We start from the raw sequence: 19,705 nt of genomic DNA, 5'->3' as shown, positions 1-19,705 counted from the left end.
TGAAGCCCTTGGTTATCATTAGCTGAAGGCCACAGGCTTTGTGCTGACCCCACTGTGCAAGGGCTTACTTAGAATTCACCTTGGCCTGAGCTGCTTTTCTCTCGTTTTGACACCTGCCCGGCAGCCAGCTGACTGATGCCTCTCATGGTATAGCTTCAGCTCTGGAATGGCATCTGCAGCAAGGGTGTGAGACACTGAGATGACAAGGGTGTTACAAATAATAGCCTTTTGTGTTCCACTCCTGAAGGATGGGATGACATCCAGAGGGATGAAGACAACCTTGAGAGGTGGGCCCTTAGGAATTACAGGAGATTTAATGAGACCAAGTGCAAGGTGCTGCAACTGGGTCAAAGCAACGATATCAACATGGGCTGGGGGGTGAGCAGACTGAGAGTAACCCTGCTGAGAAGGACTTGGGAGTGCTGGTAAGTGAGAGGCTTCAAGAAAGCTTGACGGAAGATGTGAAACAACCCCCTGTGAACATCATAGTTCTCCTGACAAAGACTTCCAGATGCCAGTGACCTTCAATAAGACTGCCAGTTCTCGAAGAAGAACAAGATCACTGATCACAGGATGCACACAGACTTTGTAAGGGTAATCAAAGAGACATAATTGCAAGATTTCTTATGTAACAGCTATAACTATATTCTTCATTAAGCTTTTCTATTGATTTCAACTCAGATTGTTTGTACTACTGTAAGTGGACTAACAACTCTGCTTTTTTAAATTGGGTCCTTGTGATTTTAATTAGTCCTACAATAAATTCTTGGGGTCATACTTATGGTGTATATGCATTACCTTTTGCACACAAGAAGATTTAGACTGTAATGTAACTGTCAAACACATTGCAAACCCTGCCCCCCTTCACTGAAGGTCAGCAAACACTAGACATTCAGAGTACAAAAGGAAAAGCTAGATGATAAAAAGCCATGTATCATATCTGTCATTCAAGTAATTTTCCTGACCTGTAGTGGTTGACCCCATCCACACAGAGGCCTCCATTCTGGCATGGATGGGAGATGCACTCATCACTGTTAACTTCGCAGTAAGTGCCCTCAAATCCTGAAACACAGATATCATTCATGGTGAATGAATGAACTCAACTACTTCATGTGAATTAAAAGGTCACAGATTCTCATGGGCATTTGGCTATCTGAGCCCAGGACTAACTCAGACAATGAAAGTGGCTGGCTTCAGCTGCACTCAAAGCTGTTTAATAAAGTCCTGAGAGAAGCATCAGCAATGGCTACCTCTTCTCTTTGGGGCATTTAAGCTGCAGCTCTTTGTCCCTGGTATCTGACTGAGCAGCGCTGCAGCCATGGCCAATGCCTAGCTGTGCAGTACGCTGACTTTGGCATACAGACAGGCTCCCTGGCTTGCCCCTGGAGCTGCCCCATTCCCTGTGGCCTTGACTGGCCCCCTCTGCTGTTCCTGGACACAGCCGCTGGTGCTGCCCTGCCGTGCCTCATTCACATACTGTCAGACTCGTGGCTGACTGCTGCTTCTGAAGGAGCCAGCCCTTACTGCTCACTGACCCTAAGATCAGAACTACAAGTAGAAGTAACCCTGAAAGAACTTCCTTCAACTATTTTTGTTCCTTAGCTTCAGCTAGTTGATTTCCAGACAGTATATGAAGTCTCAACATACTTTAATGAATCAGAGAGAGCAGATTTGGACAGAGCATCTGGATAAATATACTGGAGAAATGCAACCCATTTTAAAGGACAGAAAAACTTTCTTGGAGAGTGTGGGACAAAGTCAGAAACTAAAAGCTAATTCAGTAATTAATATATTAGAGAGTAGTGGAAGTTAGAGGACCACATTTATTCAAAGCAGTCAGTAGCTGAGAAAAAAACCAACTGGTTTTAAATTTAGTGAAGACAAAATGTGATTAAGGTCTTATCTGCACAGTACATCACTTGCATAATACATTACATTTGCCTGTGTAAGTGTTCCAGAGTATGTACTAAAATGAAATAAGACAGTTTTCAGTGATACATGAACCCTATTTTTGCTCTTAGACAGCACACTGCATCTTATAGCATTTGCATAAAAAGGTGTTCTCCTACATGCATCTTTGTGGTGAAATTCTATACATACCATGGAGAAACTATAGCTACTCAGTTGAATTTTGCACAAATTCAATGTAGTTGTTTTCAATTGATGGAGAAATGAAACCATTGCAATGAGAAAACTATTTGCATTGTATTACTTATATGTGAGTGCTGATTGCAGGTTGCCTAAAGACCGTAAATAGAGTTCACCCAAGTGATTTTGAACATCACTGATATAGAAAAATTAAATTGAAACAACTTTAAATTTTGTTATAAATACGGCAAAGGTTCTACTGAATTCTTTATTAAAACAATAAGCAAAATTTGTTAACTGTATTTTTTTAGATACCCCAATAAGAATAATATTTTTTCGTTATGTTTTTTGTATTTGTGGTTTTCAAAGTACTTAATGAAGGTGAGGAAATAATGAAAGACCACTGTTAGAATAGTATGGCTTATTTTTGTCTAGAGAAAATCTTGACTGGAAGAAATAAGTGTCTTGGTCAGAGTTCCAAAGAAAGCTGTAGAAAGAAATCTCTGCTGGTACTCCAATATATGATCTAAACATGAGAACACATCAAAGGAGTTGGTATTTTCTTCTTATCAGGATTACTTCTGTTCAATAACTTTTGGGCCTGACTGAAATGAACTGTTAATATTTGCTGAAGATTTCACAGCAATGTCACTATAAAGCTGGGAAAATAAAGCCTGGAACATTTCTCAAAATAGCCTTTCAATTATAGTAATTTATGTTGTTATGATATTATTTTTTTTCTAGAAATTTCTTGAGCGTGAAAAGATACTGTCATTTATTTTCTATTTGTACGTTTCACAAAATTAAAACACAACAATAAAACCAAAACTAAATCAAAACAAAAAGGTCCAAAACAAACCAGCAAAAAATCCCCACCAATCCCCCCAAAAAAGCTGTAAAAGAATGGTCATAATAGCAAGAAAAATTCTGTCTCAGTGTTCTGTTTTGAAATATATCCCTCAGCACAGAAAAAATTGTATTCTGAATGGTTTAGTTTACTATGTGCAAATGAGCCTGAACCAGAGCGAACCATCCAAATACTTTTCTTATCTGTAGCACGTGTAATCTGCATCTTAATGCTCCTGAACCTTCATCTATTCCTGCCTGTACTGTGATTAAGAAAAAAAGAAAGATAAAAGAACTATAAACTAGTAAACCATGGACCAAGTTAGATTCTAGGCCTGGTTGTGTGAGTAGGCAGAAGTCACTGACACACAAAACATTCAGCAGGTGTTTGATACATGCCATTCAGTGCCACTGAGTAAGAGCAGAAAAATTAACAACACTGGTTTAATAAAGAAATTGGAGGGCATTAGTGAAGGTAAGACATTAGGACTCATAAGACTATTTGTAGTCAATTTCCTCATCTGCAATTTCTCTTTTAGTTTTAATGTTTGAAATTTCTAAAACTAAATTTGATTACTGAGTGGAAGGCTGTCAATGGGCAGGGAAAATGGAAATTTACTGAAAAGGACGCACTGAAGGTAAACCAATGTAACATTATAAATAACTCACAGATATAGATATGTTTTAGCTTTATAATTAGTTTAAAACATTTGTGAATGTATTGAATATGGGTAGATACATTTGAGGAAGTATCTCAGTAAGGTTAATTTTTGTAGTAACATAACATATTCAAGACTTTCAGAAATTAACAGAGATGAAAAAAAACCTGAAAATTATTACAGTTCCTTATTACAGTGTTACAAAATAAAATCTTATTTATCTCTATTTTTAATTGTTCAGGTAGCGTGAAAGTTATTTGAAAGATATGAAGTCTAGGAACATCTGGATAGCTGTTACTTAAGATGAGACAGATGCTGTTTTTACTTCTGTTTCTCTGAAATATAGGAAATCCTGCAGTTGTCAACTCTGTCTATGGGGCTTCTGGGAGTTGCAAAGTGATGGAATATGCAGCTAAATATCTGCTGTCACAGTTATGGTCATTTCCATCTCCTTATTCCATTGCAGAGAAATATTATGAAATTGACCTCTGCAGGTAACAGGATTCTAATGGGATTCTTTTGCCCTGATCTCTCTGCTGTTTTGCTCATCAGAACAGTACCATAGATGTTTCTCTCCTTACCATGAACTATTTATGAACCAATGTTTGCAAACAGCAGAGATATAATAGCAGTCCCATAATCATTAGTTCAGGTACTTAGGTTGTTCAGCATAACATAAGTAGGTACATGAATCAAAATCAGAGGTGTGTAAAATATTAGGCACTGTAAAAAGGCTATTTCCCTCTGTAAATTATGTATGCACACGTCTGAAAAAGAAACTGGCACTGAAGGACTCAGAAATTTGACAATGGCAAACTCCAATTTGAATAACATGTTTTTCATCACATGTTTATTATTTCTGCTTGGTAGTATAAATTTTCTACATTATGAGAATTTTCACTTAGCCTTGTTTCAGGCATTGGCTGAAAAATATTTTGCCTTGATTCAAATTTCAAGCTATAAGATGCTATAGACCAAATAAAAATGATCACTAGCATCTAGAACAAAGAGTAGGTGTCATGGGAAAGCTATTGACAGGAGACTGATAAAAGAGGTGAAAAAGTCCAGGGAAAATCTGTGTAAAACAAGGACTTCAAAAATTGCCTTGAAGCATAAAGAATGTATTGCTTTTAGAAAGGACAAAGAAAAAATAGAATGCATAATTCCAGTAAAAACTGCTGCTATTGTTTCTCCTTAGAGATGAGTCCTCTTTATAGATTTCCCTGGAACAATACACATAATTTCATTACATCCTAAAACTGATGGCTTTAACCTTAAGCCCCATGCAAAAACCAGTTTTTCAACTTCTCAGTTTCTAGCTTTATATTTTTAAAGCTGCAATGAGGATAAATAAGATGACAAAGCTTTTGTGTACTTGTGTGCTGTGATGACAAATGTTGCTACCTCCTGTTCTTTTTACTCTTCTCTAAAACTGTGTGCTTCCAAAAGCTATGAAATTAAAAATAATGAAAAAAAAAAAAAAAACAAAAAAAGAAACAAACCCCAAACCCCCCAACTTTACAGCAAAACCACCAGAGGCAACTGGTCAAGAATTCAGCCTGCCTACCACCTGAAAGATTTTTCCTAAGCTGCCTAAATAGTCGGCAGAGCGACGTAAACATTTCTACAGCATTATCCATTTCACTTTATATGTCTACTTTTATGTGAAATGAAGTACATCAGAAAATAATACCTGCTTAATGTATTACTGTGGACATACACAATCCAGACATTTCCAGTTTACTTCTTTCAATAATACATACATTATTATATTGGTCCAATCCCCCTTCTACCATAACTCATTAAGATGTTACTGAGTTAACACAAATGCTGGCCAAATAATCCATGTTTCTGAAACGAGTAGGTAAAGCTTTGATATGAACTCTCTCTATATGCATGCAATACTTAATGTGTAATATGTAGCATTTCCTGATAATTTTTCTATCACAGCCTAACATGTTTTTGGAAAATTGTTTCCATTGTAATAAGGAGGCTGCATGAATATCCTGAGGTTATCCTATCCATATTACTTGGACTAGTGAAGAAAGTTCTACATCTAATTTTATAGAGAGATTAGTTTCTACCTTCTAAGAAGCAGGAATTCTAGGAACCACTTTAATTGAGCGATCTTGGCCTTCTCTTCCTCTCTTTAAGTCTGCAACAACTCTATCTGCCTTCCCTACTAGCTCGTCTTGCTACTATATAGCTACTATAACAATAATTACTAATAGTTCTCATAAAAGAATAAATCGCAGTTAAAAAAAGTCTTATTAGAAAACACGAGATATTTTCTGGCCTGTAGTTTATGGTTGCAAATTATCTTGTTATTCTCTGCAATATTTATGTGTTTATAATTACACAGGTTTCACACTTTCTTAAAACTGTTATCTTTTATCTCCCATTTCATCATTAATTAAACTTGTTCATCAGTTCCAGCAGAGAGCTGATCTTGCACTCAGTAGTTGTATGCCCTCTCATAGTTTTCCTTGATTCTGAATACATTTTTTCAGTATTTTTTTTTTTCTTGGAACACAATTCTTAGAAAGCATCACTATTTTTACCAAAATGTCCTATCTCTCTTTTGGGTTGCCTCTAAAACACTAACAGTTTTGTGCTTGCATTTTCTAGAAGACCATGGTCTAATGCCTAGACTCTTGCTTATTTACCCTCTATTTTACTTATATATGCAGCTGAATTGCTCTTTGGATCTTTCTCATGTAGACCTTTAGGGGAATTTACGAATAGTGGCCAAGACTCAGCTACAAATATTTCAACATTATTTAAATTATATAGTCTTGCTTACATCTCCTGCCTTGCTTTTCTGTGACACTAAATTTTCAGTTCTATTATTAAGATTAATTCTAAGAATGGATTCTCTAATACTGGAAAACATGTTGATAAATTAAGCAATAAAAATTCTGCTATTTGCCCTAAGTTTTCCATTCCACCTGTTTTCTTTGCATTTAGTCTGTATTATTTAAGGAGATTCAGTGCTGGCTATATGATTAACAGCTCAAACCCATATGTCCTCACAATTGTCTTGATCAAACCCTTGCTTATCAATTACTGGTAAAGTATTTAAGAGGGGTTTTCTCTGCCCCTCTTGGGAAACTTGTTCTACAGCAGTGATTCTTAAGCTTTTGCAACAATGGCCCTCCCTTCAACATATTTGCAACCTTGAATATACCATCGTGCAATTGTAAAGATCATAACTTTTTAAGCTGTTTAACCTGCTTCTGTGGACAATTTGACTTAAAGTCATGGTCTAACACTGTTCCATGATCTATGATATGAGAGCCCAGTTTTGTTACACAAACATTATAATCTATCTCTTTGAAGGAAAAAAACCTCTGTATCTAGGGCAACAGCTGAAGAGGAAGTTTTAAATTAAAAGTATTTGTAGAATTCTAGAACTCTTTATAGCAAAATCAGACAGCTATAGTTCCCCAATGTACATACAGGAACAAAGATGCAACTTTGTTTTATACTACAGCTAATCATGACTTAATCACCTTCCTACCAATTTGCTGTGGTAATTCTGTCCTAAACTAACATCTTACATCAACTTTGATTCTGCCCAATTCATATTCTATAAGCTTTTTTCTTCTCTGACCTAGCCAACACAAATCCTCTTTTTCTTCTAAATATGTACCACTGGCAGTGGTATAATTTATGGTCCTGTTGTGCCCATCTCAGATATGGTGTTCTATGATATGGTGTTCTCAGGTAGCTGTTAAAATTTGGTAAGCACTGCTGCATTTTGTGATTCCTGTTATACCAGGCTCAACCTTTCTAATGACTGGACTGTTAGCTACTGGCAAGTTTAATACACATGCCATTTACTACTAAGTCAAGTGTTTTGGAGTAATCTACCTATATTTTTGAAAAACAGCTTTTTAAAAGATGCTTCACTAAGCAACTTGCATACCTCCCCAGTGATGTTTGGGTTTTTTTCTCAGCAGCTTGCGGTAACATTTACCTTAATAGTAAAAAACCCAAGGTATTATATACTCCTCATTCCCAAATATTATATCCATATCTTTGTCACTTAATAAATGACAAATAATAGTATTGTCATGTAACACTGCAGTTATCTGCTAGCCTTTGTCCCTCAGAGATCCCTAGCTTTATAGGCATAACAGTGAAAACTTCAAAATCCTGCTCCAATTCCAGTTTCAGTAATTGTACTCCCCCGCTACTTAAATTTTCTAACTTTTCAGTACAGTTGTTAATTAGTTAATGTGTTCTTCAATTCCTACATGGGAATGTGTAGCAATGTGCTGCACAGTTAAACTGTTTCTCTGTTCCACCTTAGCAGTTCTTGTACATTGAGGGTGAGATTGTGTCTTTTAAGCCATGGCCCAGGGAAGCTGTCAGCACCTGCTGTGATTTGGTTCCTTGTGCACACAGGGAGAAACCCACTATAACCATTAAGCAAGGGAAGATTACTTCCCTGATGTGCCAGGCCTTCCTGACAGCTCAGCGGGAAAAGAAACAATTTCCAACTTGCTCCAATTTTTGTACTTCCACCAATTTGCATACGTTTTTCTAAATCTGCCTGTCTGTTTTGTCAATTTAGTATGTCTTTGCTGGCCGGGTGCATGTCTATCTCTATGTCACTGTAACAATTGACTGAGAAATACTGATTCTGAGAGCTGAATTTAAGCCACCATAGATTTAATAAGTTTTGTAAAATAAGAAATTCATAATAAGTAAACTGACAGCTATCTTTCCAGTGTTTTAACACAACTGATAAATCTTCTGCAATTCATAATGGTTTTATGTTCTTTGAAACATATTATTTTCTACTTATGTTAAAGATAGTGACAAATTCAATATATATTTGCAATTTTCCAGAGCACAACAGAAAATGGAAGAAATTAACTATTCCAGTTCTCACCTGTTTTGCAAATGCACATTGGATTTCCATCTACTTGTGCCAAGCAGGTTGAATTGTTTATGCAAGGATTGTAAGGCAGCTCACAGGGACTGAAGCGCTGGTGGCAGAAGTCACCAGTGTAAAATGGAGGACAAATGCATACAAACTGCCCCGGCTTCACAGATTCAAAACAGCTGGCTCCATTCAAGCACGGTTCAGATGCACATTCATTTATATCTTCACTGCAGTCTGGCCCTGTCCACCCTGCTGTACATGTGCATCTGCAGGGGTGAAAAATTAAAAAAGAAAAAGAGCATTGACATTGCAGAATAAAAATTAACAGCTTGGCCCAATTGCTTCCAACCCTATTTTAAAAATAACAAAAAATTTAAAACAATATCAATAATACATTTCTGTGACTAGTTTTTATTTTCCTGGCAATTGTATAAGAATGCATTATGAATAAAAGTTATATTCAGGTTATTATCCCAGAATGTACCTGAGGATAAATAAATAAAAGCAAAAGGACTTATTCTAAGTCATAGTATCACTTGGAGAACTATCTGGTTTAGGAAATGCAGATAGAATCATGTTTAGATGATTCTTCATCATTTAGATGATTTTTCATCATTTTTAAGATGAAAAAAGAACACAAATTATCAAACATGAAAAGTAAATCTTCTAAATGTTAAGGATAAGAAGGACATCTTTTCATATGTGTGAAACTAGTAAGTACTCCAATGTTTGGGGTGAAATGCATCAGGTAGCATGTCCAGTATGTTTAAGAATGTAGCAATCATGAGGGATCCTAATTTCATTGGATTCTTTCTCTTTTTTGAGTGCTTTTGTGAGATCTGATAATTATAATACAGGAAAAAAAACTTCAACCAAAATCTAAATTACATCTGAATGTAAGGAACCCATCTACATGAATTAGATAAATATCTTTTGTTATTCACAATATACATAAGAAATGGTTCTGTAAATTCAAAGGAAGCAATTTGCTAATGCTTCAAAGCTTGCAGAGCCAAATTTCTTCACTAGCTGCAATAAGAGAGGCCTCTATGTACTTTAAAAGTCATACATTCCTGTTACTTTCACTGTAAATAAAATTGAATTTAATTTTATTTTTGCAGATATTTGGCAGGACAAGATACAATACGAAAGATGAACTATTACAGCTCTTGTCTACTTTGATCAATATTGATTTCAGGCATTAAATTATTCAAATATATCTTCATAGTTATAATTTGATAAGAAAAATTGTTCTTGAATAACAAAAAGGTGGTTTAATGGAGAATCTGTTGTGTGGTTCTGTTCTGTAAGGCACAGGTATTTCTTCCATATGAAAAGAAAATTTCACCCCTTAAAAGAACCCAGTCTTTTCTTTCAGATTTTTTTTTTTGTGTTCTGTGTTATTTAGTTGTGGGATACAATCACCATGGCTCATGAAAAGATATGGATATTACAAAAGAATTTTATTTATACCTTTAAAGGCCTGAGTATTTTAGCATTAAGGATTTAAAAATCAGATTACTGTATTTTTCTCATGTTAAAAACTAATAGCTATTACTATCAAAAATCATTCAGACATTCTTAAAATAACTGACAAAAATCACATTTCAGAACTCATAATTTAAAATACTTAAAACATACTTTTGGAAATATGGTTAAAACCAATTTCTTTTTATTCTCTGCTTATGCATAACAAACATACCTGCTTTTGATATACATGGCAGAATGCATTTATTATCTAGAAGCAACATCCACAGAATAACACTGCATGCCCAATTAGTGCTTTACTGAATTTTCTCTTAAGTATTCAATATATAAAAGCATCAGACTCTTACAAATTAAGCATCTCCAAATGTCTCATAGTGAACATAGGAGAGCAGTGACCCAACAGATGTTAATTGTTTTGCAGCTGCTCTTTTTTTTTTGTTGACTTCTTTCATGAAGCTGTGAATAAATTACTACTGATGCAGTACTACAAATTGGTATGTAGCACTTGGCTATGCTCCATTTTTAGCTTAAAAAGCTCATTAAGTTGAGAGCCTTTCACTTTGTATTAGGAGAACACGGTTCAGTAATGACCTGGTCCAGCTTTATGGACATAACTGAGGTGCAGAGGAGCAAACATTAAACACATTTCATTCTCCTTTTTCCCTAATGAGTTTCATAACTGCCTTTGAGTTATCAAAAGTGTTCTGTGTGACTACAGGGAACACTAGGTCACTGAAACACAGCAGTTATCTACACTGCACAACCAGCCAGTGCTACCCTGGCTTCATGCCAGCTCCCAGCTGAGGTGCAACAGTCAATATTAATGCAAAGGAGACAATTAATAACAGAGCTTTTTGTCCTCTTTTCTGGATTATTAAAAAGAGTTACTGGAAGCCTCATTAAATGTGAAAAAAATAAAATACATAGAAGCATCTATCCTGAGGCCCAGTTTTAAGAATCAAGACGAAATTTTGTGTTAATGAGGACAGTTATTTAAAAAAAGGTAAGGAGGTGTTAGGAAGACTATTAAAAGTGAATTATAAATTAAGGTATTATAACTGTTATTCTTGGAAACTAACTGATCAAAAGGCAAAAATCCAAACACCTTTTCAAAATGACTAATTTTTTTCACTTCATCACAAAAATAAAAATGATTTCTAGAATTCTCAGGGGGAAAAAGGCTAATATATGCTTTTAAGAGTCCTTATAAAGATAGTCAAAGCTGAATTTCTTTCTATTGTCTTAACAACTTGCCAACATCAGTATTTTTCTTTCCAATAACCAAATCCAAATACACCCACTGATATTAGAAAACCAAATCATGACTCTTTTATGTAAACTATTAATTTTAATAATATAAACCCCATTAACTGCTTAGATTGTGACATGTGTAGAATTCCTCCAACACATATGAATCAGGTTCCATAAGTATTATTTCTTTACTTTCCATACATCTCTCTATAAATTGAAAAGCTTTCTATACAAAAACAACCGAAAGGAAAAAGAAATTAAAATACACAAATTATATTTATGGTTTTATATTTTCCACCTGTATTAACATTAAAGTTAGAATTAAAAATTGAAAACTATAGTAATGAATCGTATCCAGAGAAGTAGTGTTAAAGTAATAAGTTCCTCTGTCTCCATATGATGAATTAAGTATTAAATTTGGTTCTTACCTGCTTGAAAATCCTCTTTCTACTTCTCATATTCCAGTGAAATATAGGTGTCACCGGCCTTATATCGTACATTAAAGGTATTAAGAAATTAAAAAAACAGGGAAGAGTTTTAAGAATATCTGAATTGTTGATTTTGGAAAAAAGTTTCTGAGGTTCATCTAGACTCCCCTGCTCAAAATCGGTACAACTAGAGTTTTCTCAGGTCTGTGTCCAGCCTGGTTTTGAGTATCTAAATGATGGAGACTCCACAACTTCTCTGGGAAATCTATTCCAGCACCTGACCACCCTCACATCACAAAAAAGAAGCATTTTTTTTATTTTCATGTGGAATTACATGTAGTTTGCCTTCCGCCCACTTAATATTTTCCTGTCACTGGATACCCCTGAGAAGAGTCTGTCTCCTTTTTACTCGTTATATTTTATCAATTTTACATATTGGCAGGAGCTTCTGTGGGCCAAAACCATTTTTTCATCTTGCTAGCTGCAGAGGCAGTCTCTCCTGAATCTTAAGAGTTCTAAAGTGGTTGTCTGTCAATTAGAAAATCATATTGGTGGATTTATTCCAAACTAGCTCAGTTCGAAGCTCTGGAAAATGCCAAAGCCTAACAAAAGCACATGGTTTGATTCTTGGGGATGGTCCTGTGCAGGAGCAGGACACCATGATCCTTGTTGGTCCCTTCCAACTCAGCATTTTCTGTGATAAGCAGTAATAAAGATGAATATTCCAGAGTATTTCAGTATAAGCTAATTTTTTCTTTTAGACCTCTTTCAACATGGCAGAAAAATACAAGAAGCTGGTGGGTTTAGTCTTCTGTATAGAAAACATTTCAGAAAATATCAGTCAGAGCACTTTGCCACAGATAAAGGTGGTTTTGCAGACAAAATTACAATATTTAAGAAGCACCAGACCTGCTTTTTCCTCAGTGGTTCAGTCAAAGCAACAGGAATCCTAAACTGAACCCTCAGCTGCAGTGTGCCCATCATTCAACTGTCTCTTTGACAGATTCTTGATAAGAAATGGCAAGACATTCAGTGAAGTTTGGGTCAGCCTGTTAGCCATACAATACATGCAACAATGGGCCATTCTACAGTAAGGATTTATGCTGTTTAGGGCATACAATCAAATCAACTAATAGCCTGACAAACCACAGTGCTCAGTGACAAATTTCTTCCTTGTAATCTAGAGGCCATTGGATCATCTGAAGTAGAGAAATAAGAGCTTGCTTTCAATACAGGCACAGCTTGAAATTTAGGGCACCAACACACACCACAAAGCTCCAAGGACATACACTTCCAGTCACTACAAAGGCTTTGAACACTTGTGTTTCTATCTCTTCTTTCTTTCTACAAACATGTTTTTTTTCTTTCATACTCTGAAAGTTTATTATAGTCTTTGTTCCACAGACAGCTACCAGACCTGTTTCACCAGCTTCAACCTGAAAAAGCTGTCATGAGTTTCTCTCTGAAGTTCTTCTTGTGCTCATAGTTCTTTACCCTCATATGCCACCCCAAGATGATCTCAAATTTTCACCTATGTCTCTCCTCCTCTCCCCAAAATTCATTTGAGCCTGCCTTTACAATCACTACCATAACTCATTCCCTACTTTATTCCTACAGCTCTCCATTTGTAACCAATCAAATGTTTGTGACCAATCAATCAATCCTATTAACAGATTAGAGAAAGCATTAACCTGGGCTGCAGTGCTTATGCTCTGATGGAATTTACAATCTTGAAGGATATAGGACAGCAGTGGAGTAGTCAGGACCCTGAATTTTAGGAAAGGAAACTTTCAGTTGATTAGCAGTTTAGATTAGATTTCAGTATTTGGGTCCATGGGATCCCCTAGGAAACTGCCTTCAGGGAAAAAGGATCTGAACCAAGCTGGCAGATCTTTAGAGCACGCTTCTTGATTTCCCCATGTAAAAAATCTGGAAAAGAAGGTGAAAGACCAGCATGCCTTAGCATATCCTGGGTAAACTGAAGTGCTAGAAGGGAATACATAGGCAAAGAATAAGGGGCGTATACCCTGGAGAGAATATGGGATGTCATCTGGATATGTAGTACTGGCATTAGGAAAGCTAAGGCCCATTTGGAGCTTAATTTGGCAAGAGTTGTAAAGAAAAAGAAGGGATTTACAGGTGTGTTTGCCACAAAAGTAAGGTTAAAGAAAATGTACCGATGCAATAAATGAGACCGGAGAACTGGAGAGAGATAACTGAGATATTCAATATTTTTATTGTTAATCTCACTTCCCAACTCTTTGAAGCTCATGCCAGGTACTGAGGGACAGAAGTCCTTCCCATCCTGGGAGAACGTCAGGTTTGAGGAATCTGAATATACCTAAGTGCATGGAACTCCCTCAGATGCACCCCAGGGGCCTGAGGGAACTGGCTGATTTAGCTCTCTCCAAAAGATTAATCAGTAAGTAACCGAAAACCAATTTGTCCATCACAGAGTAAATTGATAGGTAAACATAAATTGCAAAAATTATACATTAAAGAAAGTCCACCTGCCTTTTTCTGCTGTTTGGATAAGGATATGAAGCTAAAATTAGGGAAAAAACCCCATTGTTATCTTTGTCATACACACATATACCATTTTTTATTTAACTTAGATGTAGATACTGGCTTATGGGAAGTATATACATCACCTGCAGTCTACAATTTGAATTTGAAGGGGTGGCTAAGAAAACATAAATTAAGTACTTGGGGAATGGTACCAGGTAATAACAGACATAAATGGATATTAACCCCAAACTGGAGAAAAAATTAATTGCGAGGTATATTGTTGGGAAGAGAGATAAAAAGATTAAGTTTCTGCTACTCTATTAATATTGTCTAAGAGTGTCTTTTGCATGTTTGATGCGTACAGAAAGCCTTCAAACGGCTTATGTTTTCATTCCCTTCCAGTTCAATTGCTTCAGACTGTTAATCATTGTTCTTTTTTTTAATTTTAAAGATATACCCTATTTGTTCTGTACACTTTCCTCCCATAATTCTCTGCTCATGTTCTTCCATTTGGTAACAGTAGCTAAAATTTATTCCTGATATTCTGTGTATTTAGGAACATTACATAACAAAAAAACCCCAAACAAACATATTTTAGAGGAACAGATAGAGAAAGTTTTATTTTTTTGTTTTCCATATATTTCTTCCTTAATTCTCTATTTGAAGCTATGAGTTCACACAATCACAAGGTAACATTCAGCTCAATGAGACAGCAAGCTATATTTCAGCTTCTGCTTTAAGCTCTGTTTGAGCTGCAATGCACACATTTCTGTTTCAGGAAACAGAATTTAACATGCTACAAAGGGTATTTATACTTTCAGCTCTTTTTTTTTTTTTTTCATGCTGTTGTTTTATTTTTTCCATTATCCTGAACCAGAATATAAGATACATCTTATATCAGTCTGGATGCAACTTTCAGACTACTGGACCCCAGAGATGAGGTACACACTCATTTTCTTTTTGTATCAACTCTTTCCTTATTTATCGCAATAACAGCAATTCGTCCTGTCTACAAGGCCAGATAAATTTACATGGTTATCTGTTTCAGCCAGTAAACATTAAAATAATTAAAAATCTCCAGTCAAACTGTCTCATTTGAATGAGTGTTTGTGCTTTAAAAGCACAAGTGCTGAATACTTTGAATACTTTTAGTTAAGAAAGACAACAAAACAAGTAAAAACTGTAGTAACCAAAACTGAAGATTATTTCTGTCATGTGGGAGGATCACTTGTGTCGTATGGCCCTGAACCAGAAAATAAAACATGTTTGGCCTCAACAGTCTAGTTCATAGACCATTACCACAAGGAAAACCATTGTTGAAGTTCCTTCCCATCGGTCTTGCCAACCTAAATTTCTATTTTAGAAGCAATAGAAATTAATTTTAAAATGCCAAAAAATTACCTTCAATGTTTGGGTGCATTTTTTGACTCTTGCTTTATAGTTTTGGTTATTATCTAAGGTGTTAGAAAAACTGTTTGCCATCTTCAAGTTTTTTAAAATAAATTATAATAATATCTATGAATACTGAATCATCCCTTAAAATATAGGAACTTCCACGTCCCAAACTTAACATGATATACAAAAAGGATATCATAGTAATATGAAAATTTTGGAATGTAATTTAGCAAGTTATCACACAACAGAGGGTGAAGAGAAAAAAAGGTCTGTTTAAATTTGTGTCCTGTGTGTCAAACAATTTTCTGAGTAGCAGTATTAATTTCTTGAATTACTGCAGACCCCTACAGAGAATGTTTATGCATTTTGGCATGTGATGCTGCCCTTTGAGTAACATTCTCTCTTAACTAAACCCACATTAGACTTCCTTCTGTTCCTGACAAAATGCAAAGGGAAAAGGACAAAAATGCCTTTTTATCTTACCATCTCTGGTCACTAACACCAAGAGCTGCATTCTTTGCCTGTGTAGCTTTCATCAGTGAACAACAATCACTACAGCAGCAACAAGGTAATTCAAGATTTCACCATAAAATCTGAGAGAAAATGTGTAATTTGCAGCCTTTATAACAGGCAGTGTGTCTCCAAAGGTGTGACAAGGAGAAAACCCTAAATTTGTGAAAACTGAGCATCAGTAAATCAATGCTACTATAAACAGTAAGTAAATTATCTGCCTGCAATATCTTGGGTGGTGCTGATTCACTTTGGTAGAGAAAAAAAGAGAAGTATTATTTCATTCTTTCAAGAATCAGAGGGAATCAGTTGACATGTGGTTTCCAAGTTACAGCAAGTTAATCTGTTAGATTCTGATGTTGAATAAATCAGCTATCAGGATGACATTCCATCATTCAAGGATTTTGAATAAAAGGCGTCCTTCTCCCCAGCTGCCTGTTTGCTTGCGCTCCTCTCTGTTAATTTAATGCTGGTCTTTGATGACAACTGGGTTTATTGCTGCACCTGTGGAAACTGGTATCTTCAGCACTATTTCCCCTTGGAAATCTCTTCCTCTACTCAAGATTGCTGTGCAAAGAGCCTAGTTGTTATGGAAAGCAGCTCAATGCCTTTCCTCAGTTTTTATTGCTCTGATATTTTCTGAGAGTTACAGGTAACTCTTACAGTATTTTAGTATTGATTTTGAGGCAAGTCCTCTTTGACCTGAGAAATCTGAAAGGAAGAAAATTGCTGCACTGAAAAAGTAGGAGCTATCACCTGAATGCAGGTAACAGCTCCTCCAGGAGGAACATTTGTTAAATTTGGGAAGTTTAGCAATGCAGCTGTAGTTCTGTCAATTGACCTCAAAGCTCTTCACCATTTGTAGAGATTACACTGATGGCAGAAAAGAAAAAATGAACTCTTTGGGTAGAGTGCTCACAGTAGAAGGGACTTTGGCTCAGGGGGAGTAAAGGAGAGCCTTTTGGTCTGCTCCTTCCAACACAGGCAATCAAAAAAGGCCAAGTAAAGGCGATGACAATTGCAATCTTTATTAGCAATAATTAGCATGGCAACATGAAGGGCTAGATAACATGCTCCAACTCTGCAATTTTATGAAGCATGAACAATACAGATCTAACTGTGAAGATAGATTACTTTGACATTTGGGAATTGGACATGAGAAAAAATTGAACATAATGCACATCAATCCTAAAGTCTGTGCAAATGACCTTGCATAATTATTTGAAAGGACGAGCAAAGAAATGTTTATCTCCTTCATATTGAAGTTTTTGAACTCTTCAAGTCATTTAAGCAAGACATCTCTATCAGTTTGGGGGGCGAGGGGGGGACAACTGCTTCCAATAATCCACGGAAAGTTTTTCAGAATTTTTGATTGATGTTTACTTAGGGTCTACTCAAGTTTCAAGGAAGAGAATCATAGAAGAAAATATTTCTATGGCTCAGTCTGACACAAAGCACTATCTGATCCAAGAATAGAAGCAAGAGTATAAGAAAACATTTATATGAACAAATGTACTAATATTTTACTTCTCTTTTATTTCCCTTTTTTCTTTTTATTTATTCCAAACATAGAAGACATTGAATACTCGATGCTTAGAACCAATTAGATGCCTATAAAAAACTGATAACCAAGGATAGATATAGTATTTATTATGGTAAAATATATTAGATCATCATGACACCACTTAACCATATAGTAACTATACTTATATATTTGAAGAGAACTATTGAAACATTTTCAACGCTCAGCAGCAGTCATGCCAACTTCAACATTATAACTCAGATTTTCAAAAGAGCCTGTAAAAAATAAAACTTGAAAAGGCTAGAGGGTGTCATAATTAATACTGGCAGTCTAGAAAATACTTTGTAGATGGATTAAGAAATGTCTCTGTTTTCATATTTGTTACTAGAATAAGAGAAAGGAAAGAAAAAAGGATTTGCACAAACTGTCCTTCATTAATATGCCAAATTATAACCTTTTACCATTCACCTAACAGGGCAAGAGGATTGTAACCTCAAAAAAATACCAGAGGCAATAACATTTCATCTTTCAAGACTGAATTTACCAAAAATCACCTAACACAGATCTTGATTAGTTTAGCCAAAGAATATTTATAGTAGCAAACCCTTGAAAATTTTTTTTCATGGAGTGCTACAATTTCAAAGCATATAAATAGTAAAAAAAAAAAAAAAATTAAGCCTCTTCAAGCAAGGCAGTGCTTCTCAAAGTTATAAAAAACAGCCAAGTAAACAAACATATATATCTGCCCTGCTCGAATACTGCAGTAATGCATGAGGTAACTATTTTTCTACTGCAGATTCTGTTAAAAAAATGAAATTTGACTTGTCGTGTCCTGGCAAATAGCATTTTAAAAAAATAGCTTTGTCCTTATAAAGATTATTGTTTTGATATAAGCTATAAAAGCAAACAACAAATATTATTTTCAGTTTGTCTCCAACAGTCAGTTATGTCTTTATCTACCTTTGATATCTACTGTTATATAAACAATCCAACTTTCTTCTACGGGTGTCTCACTGAGTTATTTCAATAGGGCAAACCTATGAAAATTTTATGATTGTCCCTTTCAGACAGGGAATGAAAAAGTCCAAGAGACCTACATATAACAATGCTTATGGATGCTCATAGAGAGCTGTGATTTTTTGTATTCATAGTCCCTTTTCTCCACCTGTGACCTTCAAAGATAAAGGCTCACTTCTTTAACTCTGATAGATTTTTTTTTATATATCCAAACTGGCATTTAGTAGAAAAAAATATGATGGTTACTGGTCCCAAATTAGTCTGCTTGCTACTGCTGAAGAGTGAGCACTGTTTTATAGAGAACCTCTAACAGTCTACAATTGGTAATCGCAGTCCAAATAAACTCCTATAATGCTTCTATTGATCTAACAGAGCACACACGGTGTAAATCCCAGACAAATCCAAAAAGACAATTAACTAAAATTTTATTACCTATAGAAACTAGTGGTGGGGAAGCCAAAGTTGATTTTCTAATTGTGTTTTGTATAGTTTACTTATACTAGAACTATTTAATTTATAATTTTTACATGTGTACGTGTTTCATATTATATTGTCATATACAAGCAATTATTTCTAAAATCCAACTATTTTATCTAACTCATAATTTTTCAAAATTGTTTTTTCTAAATATATAATAATGCTCTTCTCCAAAACCAATTTTTTAGTTCCCATCCTATTCTATTTTTTTTAAGATATTGTGACTTTTATGCTCTGAAAATAATTCTGTACTTCAAAAGAAAATGCCTCATAATTGAAGATGAAACCTTGGTATTCTTTTGTCTGTGAAGTCATTTCAAGACAAAATAAATACATATAATGTCTTGACATTAAAACTGACACATTTAATTTACAAAAATTTTGACCCTTGACCACTTTAGAATTGCTTTAAGAACATAGGAAAAAGGAACAATACCTGTGAAAGCAATGAAAACTCTTCCAAGAAGTGAAGCATAGATTTTACTAATGACCTCTGACGTCAAAGGAAAAAGTACAGTTTGTATAGTAATGAGAATGGGATCTACACCCTGTCCTTTTATGTGGAACTGTTTATTACTGATTCTCTATGGTTCAAAAGGATATAATGTCAGCAGCAATGCCC

The 19,705-nt window shown here is 35.3% G+C and overlaps 1 protein-coding gene across 1 annotated transcript in view; it reads right to left on the bottom strand.

Moving 5' to 3' along the window:
- EYS (eyes shut homolog) overlaps positions 1-19,705 on the bottom strand; it is a 704,807-nt gene that overhangs the window by 418,239 nt on the left and 266,863 nt on the right. Inside the window, exons 23-24 of the mRNA XM_058801756.1 lie at positions 8,494-8,753; positions 966-1,062 (exon numbers count right to left, since the gene is read on the bottom strand). Of these exons, the coding sequence (XP_058657739.1) occupies positions 966-1,062; positions 8,494-8,753 (357 nt within the window). The remainder of the gene's footprint in view (positions 1-965; positions 1,063-8,493; positions 8,754-19,705) is intronic.

This window comes from Ammospiza caudacuta, chromosome 3, assembly GCF_027887145.1.
Source record: "Ammospiza caudacuta isolate bAmmCau1 chromosome 3, bAmmCau1.pri, whole genome shotgun sequence".
Classification (NCBI taxonomy): Eukaryota; Metazoa; Chordata; class Aves; order Passeriformes; family Passerellidae; genus Ammospiza; species Ammospiza caudacuta.
Note: the sequence above shows the minus strand (reverse complement) of the source record. Positions and strands in the feature narration are given on the sequence as shown.